Below are 9234 nucleotides of genomic sequence, written 5' to 3'. Positions count from 1 at the left end.
TGTGTGTGTGTGTGTGTGTGAGCATCTGTGTATGTATTGTGTTTCTCATAAAAAATATTTATAAAATTTATATGTTTGTCCAAATTTCTTTTATTTGGTGCAGAGCTCTAAAGTGCATCATCTAACGAATATCTTGTCAAAGATTTATGATATATGACTAGGTATAACGTTTATATTGTCAAAGATTTACATATACGTGTTTATGACAAACATTTTACATATAAATGGTGCTTTTAATTAACACATAATTTAGCATCACGAGGATACAAACACAATGATCACACAACCAATCTCTACACGATTAAAATGCACATAACTAACATCAACACATACACAAAAAAGATTACATTTGCACAAACCAGTCATACAAGACTGAAGCTATGCCTAGGCAGAGAAAAAAGGAAAAATTGAATCGAAAAAATGAATCGTTCAAAACAACAGATGATGAAATACAACAACCATCGGCATCAACCATCTCTGCACAACACAAGAAATGATACAATAAGGTGGACAATGCACTTATATTCCGGTAATTATATGATTCATTCACTAGAGAATTATAGAAATGTTGAAGAATCATCTTAAATCCAAACATGAGTTAACCCAAATTATAGACTCAACCGCCCCAAATTTATGCATCTTCATGTCAACTTCAAAATTCATCTAAAAGAACTACTCAGGTGCATAGTTATTTAAAAATCAGCAGAATATTCAAAATTCATCGGATACATTAAATAGCTTATTCACGATCGTAAGTACTTTTGAAATAAGGTCGTGAATAACGGACAACAAGATGAAACCACGGCTCTCACAGCATCCCAAATCAAAGCAACAATGCGGCGGCGAAGCCAACCAGGAGCGAGAGGCATGCTGGCACTGGCGAGGCGGCACCATTCTTGGGCGCCGGTGGGGAATCGGGAGCGGGAGCAGGAGCGGGCGGCGCGAGGGCGTGCTCGAGCGCATGCACAGTGGCCTCGTCGACGTGGAGCGACTTCTCGAGGACGGCGTCCGGGATGCCGGACTCGAAGAGCGTTACGGGCAGCGAGACGGTGCCGGGGCTGGCGCTGCCGAAGGCGGAGAAGGCGCGCGCCACGTGCTCGCCGCCGTTGAACTGGAAGTGCACCATGCCCTTGGGGAACACAAACATGTCGCCCGTCTGCAGCGTCTGCGCATAGAGCTCGTTTTTGGTCTCGTCGACCAGGCCCACCAGCAGCGGGCCCTGCACCACGTAGAGCAGCTCCGAGGCCCTGGGGTGGACGTGCGGCGGGTTGACGGTGCCGGGGCCGAAGACGAGGGCGGCGTAGGAGACGGACTGGCCCAGCAGCGCGGGGAACTCGGCCGTGGTGGCCTTGGACACGGTGAACTTGGCCGGGTCGGCGGAGTTGCCGGCGATGAGGCCGGTGTAGGTGAAGAAGGCGCCGTCGAGCACGGACGCGTTGGTGCCCGGGGGCACGATGAAGTCGGTGAGGATGTCCGGGTCGCTGGCGTGGGCGACGAAGGCCACGGAGAGGATGACGAGCAGTGTAATAAGAGACGCTGGCGCCATTTTCGCTGAGTTGTATGGTTTTGTGATCGGTGGAGGTCGCCGGCTGCAGGCTATTTGTAGGAGTCGCCGGGGCATTGGAAGAGCCGTCAAGAGGACATTTCCAGCTGGAGCAAATTTAGCTCCCCATTGCCATTGTTGTTTCCAATGTTTGACAGGTAACTAGCAAATTTGTAAGCATCGATGAAGCTTTGATAATACTAAATCCAGTGTTACATTACATATTATTTGCAGGGTTTTGGTGGACAAGTCGTACAGCTGTAATTTACCAAGTCCAGAGTGAGACACAAAGTACCAAAGTTTTGATCAGAATGCTAATTCTTTTTCCTAATTTGCATGCATGTATGTCCTGATGTCCATATGCATGGTTGGGGATACCAAAGAGTTGCATGACACTGGCCGGTTAATTCTTCCTCAGAGATGTGCCAATTAGCCCTAGCGTGCGTGCGTGCATGCGTGGGTACGTGCGTGGGTGCATGCGTGTTGCAGCTTTGGTCTTCATCATATGTCTCGATCGATTTTCTGTATAAATAACACAAGCAGATCTGCAAGATCTTCACCGCATCTCACAACCACACCCTCCACCCATCACTCTCTTAGCAACCTTGTAGCTACATTCAGCTTCAATGGCGTCCATGAACTACTACTCTTTGGTGTTGGTGGTGGTTGCATTGGTCTGGGCACCGCTGGCCGCCGTGGCCGGCGACCCAGACATCCTTGGTGACTTCATTGTGCCGGCGCCGATGGTTGGCATGCCGCCGACGAACATCACTGGTGACTTCTTCACCTACACTGACTTCCGCGCCGCAAACGAGACAATGCCGTGGCCTCCACAGTATTTCGTTGTGATCAAGGCCAATATGGGGGTGTTCCCTGCGCTCAACGGGCAGAGTGTATCCTATGCCATGCTCGTGTTCCCCTCCGGATACGTCAACCCGCCGCACACCCACCCGCGCGCCGCTGAGTTGCTGTTTGTCCAGAGCGGCGCGCTCTCCGTCGGGTTTGTTGACACTGCCGGTAAGCTCTACACACAGGACCTCATGGCCGGCGACTTATTTGTGTTCCCCAAGGGCCTCGTCCACTACCAGTACAACCAGGGCCCCAACCCTGCCACCGCGTTCTCGGCCTTTGGCAGCGCCGCCCCTGGCACCGTGAATGTGCCTGCCTCCGTGTTCGGCACCGGCATTGACGGCGTTGTGCTTGCCAAGTCGTTCAAGACTGACTTTTGGACGGTGCAGAAGCTCAAGGCAGCGCTCACTCCACCACCCAAGAAGTGATTCATTTGTGCTCTTGTCGCTCTTGTTCTTCGTCACTGTGTCGCCCCTGCCGTGAACAAATAAGGCCACCATGCTAGCGCATGATAGTGTCATATCCCGGTTGTATTGTTAGTTTGAGTTGTGATTGTTGTGACTTGTAATAATATGCTTTTTGTGGTTTGTGAGTTGATATTGTGATCATGTCAAATTTTATTTAATCATGCTGTGAAGAATGTGCCATCAAATACACTTGTGTCTGTTATGCAACTCTATTCTTTTTCCTTGCATTGTTACATGTAAACTCTATCATGTTACTTTCAGTATGAGTGTGTGACTATTATAGTAATTATACAGTTGAGTAGTGTTGTGGTTCCATTTCGTTATTATTTCAGCGCCAAAGATGGCCTAACTCCGCCGTGCGATAAGCTGGTGCTGCTTTTGACGCTTCACCATCCCGTGTTTTCGAGTTTTTGATGCTCACTAAACTAAAAACTCCACGAGGTGCTTTTGGAGTTTGAGGCGCTGTGTGTGTGTGTGTGTGTGTGTGTGTGTGTGTGAGAGAGAGAGAGAGAGAGAGAGAGAGAGAGAGAGAGAGAGAGAGGTGTAGAATATATTTTTCTGCAGGTAAATTATAAAAGCTCTTCATATAGTGTTTTGCAATTTTTCGGGATCAGATTTTAAGATTCATGCAAACAAAAAGTGATGCAAAAATTATGATCTCACATTTATGAGTAATAGACCAAGATTTTTTTCCAGGTCTACTGAACCACACTTACTATCTTAATATTGACAATTTCAGGTGGCCAATGCCAACCATTTTTGTTTTGTTTTTTGAGTTGACCAACCATTTCCTAGTTTAGGGTATATGACAGGAAAGTTTTTTGTTTGTTTGTTAGTCAACATATAAATAATTACTCATGACATCAAAGAAAATCCCACTCGCAAAAATGAGCACCAAGAAAAAAACTACAATAATGTTCCCCACAAAATAGAAATAAAAATAAATTATGCACAAGTGCGTGCAATAGATCGAATGCATCTCATTGTCAATAGCAGGTAGCCTTAATACATTTAATAGATTATAAGGACAATATTCTTTTGGGTGGCTTAGTAGCGTTCTAATTGAGGTCGCCACAAAATTCACGCAATTGTGACATTCGCTACTATGGACCAATAGAGTGCACAACGCGACAACAAACTGACCTCATCGGCCCGGGGTTTCTACCTCCTGACAAAGAAACAAAAATGACCTCATGCTCTTGTGACATTTAATTGTTAAGGCTTAATAATGCAGTGTTAAAACAGACACACAGTTGTAGGCTATTTGCTGAACAGTTCAGACAGCTCAGATTGTTCAAGTTGAGAGTGAGAGACACAAACGCCCAAGTTTTTTATTTATTAGAATGATAACAAATGTTTCTGAGTTGCGTTGCAGGCATATATCCATCCATATGCTTGGAGACACCAAAGAGTTGCATACATAGGCCAGTTAAATATTCCTCAGATGTGTGTGCTAGCTGGCTGGTTACAGCTTGCAATTCTAGAATGCTCATACGTCACCCTAGATGTCATAGACTCTTCGTCACAAAAATAGTTTGCCCTCTTGTGTATAAAATTCTAAATAACACAGCAAGAAGCCCAACATCTTCACCACAGCCTCTATCAATAATTCTTTTAGCACAGATAAGTTACTAGCTTAGCTTGCAGATGCATTCAATTTCAATGGCTTCCATGAGCTCCTACACCTTAGTGTTGGTGGTGGTTGCTTTGGTCTAGGCATGCCGGCGACCCAGATATCCTCACCGACTTTGGCGTCCCAAAAAACATGTACGGGAAAGCACCGATGAACATCATTGGTGACTTCTTCACCTACATCGGCTTCCGTGCCGCCATGAACATGACCAGTCCGATGCCGATGTCAGGGGCACATAACTTCACTGTAATTAACCAAGGCAACCATGATGGACTTCCTAGCCCTTAACGGGTAGAGCATGAGCCTATGCGTTGCTCAGGTTCCCCTCAGAACCCATCAGTCCCCGAACACGCACCCGCGCGCTGCTGAGTTGTTGCTTGTCCTCGACGGTGCGCTCTCCGTCAGCTTTGTGGACACAACCGACAAGCTCTACATGCAAGACTTGGCCGCCGGTGACATGTTTGTGTTCCCCAAGGGTCTAGTGCAATACAAGTCCAACTCGAGGCAAAGCCCAGCAGTCACCCTCTCGGCCTTTGGTAGCGCCGCCGCGGGCACCGTATCTGTTCCCGTTACCATGTTCGGCACAGGCTTTGACGATGAGGTGCTCGCCAAGTCATTCAAGACTGGCGTGCCCCCCGTGCAAAATCTCAAGGCGGCACTCACTCCGCCACCCGAGAAATGGTCCGTTAGTGTATTACTGTCACCATGAATAATAATGTCATCAAGCTCCCGAGTGATGGTGGAGTAAACCTTGTGTTCTTGTGAGTTTTAAATTGTGTAATAATATGCTTGTTGCCACTTGTGATTTGTTTGTCGTGACCATGTAAACTATTATTTGATTTGGCTGTTAAGACTATGACATCAAATGTACATGTGTCTATTATGCAACTCTCCCTTTTTTTGTTGTGCTCATTTACATGTAAACCCCGTCATGTTACTTTCAATGTGACATACTATATTACTCGCGCCATTCCTATTGTAGTGCGCACACAATTTTCGAGATTTAAGTTTGACCATAAATTTAACCAATAAAATGCGGGTTATGTGTCATAAAAATGATACCATTGAATTCGTATTTGAAAGAAGTTTTCAATGGTATAATTTTTCAGTAACTTGGTTTATGTATTATTGGTCTAATTGATGGTTAAACTTAAATATCGAAAAGCGTCTGCCCACTACATTATGAAATGAAGGGTGTAATTGTTATTTTACAATTGGCTTCCATTTCATTGTTATTTCGGCGATCATTTCCCATCGTGCTTTGGAGTTTGCTAGAAGATAAAGCGCACCTTGCTGCCCCATTTTTCACCAGCATTGTAAAATAGTAATACGTTTTCTTTTCTTGGTGAGCTCTGCCCAACTTGTTCTCTATAGTAGGCTGCTGTGCACATTTTTTGATTGACCTGCATGCGACCAATACATTTTTCTTCGATAGGATAATTGCCTTTATGTATTGGTACTATGGCTTGTAATCTATTGTCGAAAAAAATACAGCTCTCAACCCAAGTGGTTTGAATTCCAAACAAATCTGTAGTTGGTAGTCAAAGTCATGCTTACTAAAACAAAAGCTGACAAATCACTACAAAAATGAAAGCTTGCATAAATGTATTTTGAATCTTTGTTCAAACTTAACATAATTATCGGAAACTTCTGCCATGGCGACCGCATGAGGGCATGCCTGCTCGCCAGATCCATGAGCACAAAACACCGGGAGCCCGTCCGCTCCGCCACAAGTGGCCACCAATGCCGCCCTGGCACTCACCCTCGCAAGATCCAGGAGACCGACAAAGGGCCACTCCTCCAACCTTGCCGCCACCTCCGAGGAAGATGTCAAGATGATGCTGAGGTCGAGGTACCCTTAGGCTAGTCATAGTGGGAAGTAAATTAGACTAGTTACATGCATATGTTACTAGTCCATGTTAATACCTCTATAATGGGTAGTAACATATGAGTGATATCATGCAAGCCTTCATTAATTGAGATGTTGACTCATTTTGCCTTGGGTGTGTTATGTTACCACAATCATCTCTCCTCTCATTAACTACTTGCCACATAAGCAAATTTGTCTTGGGATGTGTTATGTTACTAGCTAAGTTACTCCCACTACGACTAGCCTTATTTGTTGTGCCACTGCCATCACCACCAAAACGCCAGCACTCATTACCTTACCCCTAATATTTTACAAGTCTAGGGAATAGATCGGGTACTCCCAATCTCTCCCTTCGCCGCAGAACCCGCCGCAGAGGAGACGAACCCATGGCTTGGTTCTGCCTCTCCGTGTAACATTGTGAACGGGAGGGGAAAGTGAGAGACCAGCGATTCTTCCACCGACCACCCTGACCGCACCACTTAACCACTTACCAATGGGACGCACCCAGAATTGATCCCTCTACAGGACCTAGCTTGATGACCCGGTCAAAATCGGGACACAAATCCAAAATTGGACCCTCAATTGATTGAGAGACCTCCAACCCCTAGGGAGCTTAGTGAATTTAGGGATTGCTCGTTTAAATAACCTGCATGAGGTGTTTTGGAATTTTGTGTGTGCCACATGCCTGCATGTGTTCAGTGGATTCTTCTCCCAATTATGTTTGGTGTCTGAATAGGGCGGCTTATTTTGACCAACACTTAATTTGTTTGCTCTATCCATGGAGAGACCAGCCACATGTATTTAATAGTTTGCAGTTGAAAATCAATCCATGACTTGTACTAAGGACTGAAGCTTTGACCACACTCTTCATCTGATTTAGACACACTCACACTCTATGGATGTTGATATAATTTTTTTTCTTTAAATTTGGTCAAACATAGACATGCTTGACTTTTGGAAAACAAAATATGCACTATATTTTGGAACGTGGTGTGTGGTGATTATAGCTCAAATATATACAGCGAATGAAGGAAATAACAATATCTGTCATGTAATCTTAGCTTAATTTGTTCATCTAGTGCTAATGGTATTATTTTATCCCTTTTTTCCTTCCATGAATGTTTTTCATTGATACAACCAATGGTGTGTGCCCTCTGCTGCGAGAGTTTGCAACCGTTATAAATACCTATTGAGTTGCATCCGAAATAAATAAAGAATGATGGTCCTGATTATTTGGAATGGTGAAATACATATTTTATAGCACTATAGAATATGAAATATTTGCAGGAAAAGAACACTACATAGAGTTTGGGTGAGTCCATTTATCTATTCATGCAACATGTTAAAGAAATTTAAATTTAGTTTGAGAGAATTCCTTGCATCCTTGAAACTTCTTGTAACTGTGTTGTCGCGTGACTAGAACAAATTGGGTATGCCACCATCATCTTAAATTATATTATGGAAGCATGCATATAATACTCTTCAATTTAGATCCATGTAATTTTGGTTGGTTGGTCATGTTATAAATCACACCTCTAACCTCAACGGATATTTGTGATTTAAACTTGATCACATAATGACAGAATAAGCCGGCACGTGTTGTTGTAACTTTTTTTGAGTTACGTTGTTGTGACTTGTGAATATGATAATATGCTTGTTGTGACTTTTTTGACACAAAAAATGTTTTGTTTCTCATCGGATAATTGAAAAATAATGAGGACATGTGCCATCAGAAAGAAGCCCAGTCACATAAGCAAAGCGCAAAAGGGGAAAAAAGGACATATGAGTCCGTGCAGTAGATCAAAAAGCCTACCATATCTTGGGTGACGGGGTCTTATTTTTTTGGGCGTAAGGGCATGGCCAAGTTCTCCGTGCTGGAGTCTTGCCACATGTTTCAGGTTGGGCGCGCGTGGGGGTTGCTTGCGGAGCTGAGTGGTCTCGTACTATACAGAAGAGGTCGGTGCTGCAACGAGAAGGAGAAGAAAAGAAGTGGAATGATGCAAAAGCGTCGGAGCAAAGGCCCAAGAAATGTGCAACCATTGGCTTAAGGAAGAAGATGGAGAGAGAGGGAGCGGGAGAGGAAAAGGGGCCATAGGGGTGAATGAAACTAGTGCTTCACTTAATTTACTCCTATGTGGATCCCTTTTTTGGCTAGGTTCATGAAGGCCAATGAATTCTTTTTTGATTTGGTACTTTCTTAATTAAAGATGGTTCTCAACTTAGATTTTTGGAGGGCACCTAACTTACGCCACCCCTTTTAAGGTGCAATACTTAGGACTATATTGAATTGTTACACATAAGTTTGTAACAATCTCCAAGATCCTAGGTTAAGCCGATCCTGATGTTTCTTTCCATAGGGACTTGTTAGGGTCTGGCCTCACAGCATCGAATGAACTGCTTACATGTTTGCAGTCCATCAGTTGTCATGTGAGTCGGACAAATTTAGATGACACTCGCACCAGAATAGAAAGTTCATTTGAAGTCTTTATATTCAACACTGCCCATAGTGACGTCCATGTGGATAACTACAAACTATGGAAGCTTAAATTATCTCTTGGGGTTATCATCTTCCTTTGGTTCTTAAACCGGGGAGTAGTCTTGACTAGAGACAACCTTGCTCATCGAAATTGGAAGGGGAGTATGTGTTGTGTCTTTTACTAGCATGATGTGTCAATTAAACACCTATTTCTTGAGTGTGAGTGTGTGTGTGTGGATAATATATCCAGCATTAGCTATTTGTCGGTTGCATTGAGCAATAAATATTTTTAACTGTATTATGTACCCAAGTGTCAACTTCAACAATCATCTAAATTGTCCATGCACACACTTTGTATACTGTAAACCAAGTGCAACAAATTCAAATACCTTTCAC

The 9234-nt window shown here is 43.9% G+C and overlaps 2 protein-coding genes and 1 pseudogene across 2 annotated transcripts; 2 read left to right on the top strand and 1 right to left on the bottom strand.

The window, feature by feature from the left end:
* Positions 1-823: 823 nt before the first annotated feature.
* Positions 824-1546, bottom strand: LOC119293154 (germin-like protein 9-1). Its single transcript, XM_037571711.1, has one exon. It carries the CDS (start codon positions 1544-1546, stop codon positions 824-826), a length of 723 nt encoding a protein of 240 aa, XP_037427608.1.
* Positions 1547-2169: 623 nt separating this feature from the next.
* LOC119293153 (germin-like protein 9-3) lies at positions 2170-2820 on the top strand. Its single transcript, XM_037571710.1, has one exon. The coding sequence runs from the start codon at positions 2170-2172 to the stop codon at positions 2818-2820; it is 651 nt and encodes a 216-aa protein (XP_037427607.1).
* A 1701-nt stretch (positions 2821-4521) lies between these two features.
* LOC119292400 lies at positions 4522-5201 on the top strand (annotated as a pseudogene).
* Positions 5202-9234: the final 4033 nt, after the last annotated feature.

This window comes from Triticum dicoccoides, chromosome 4B, assembly GCF_002162155.2.
Source record: "Triticum dicoccoides isolate Atlit2015 ecotype Zavitan chromosome 4B, WEW_v2.0, whole genome shotgun sequence".
Taxonomy (NCBI): domain Eukaryota; kingdom Viridiplantae; phylum Streptophyta; class Magnoliopsida; order Poales; family Poaceae; genus Triticum; species Triticum dicoccoides.
This window is presented reverse-complemented; position numbering and strand designations above follow the sequence as displayed.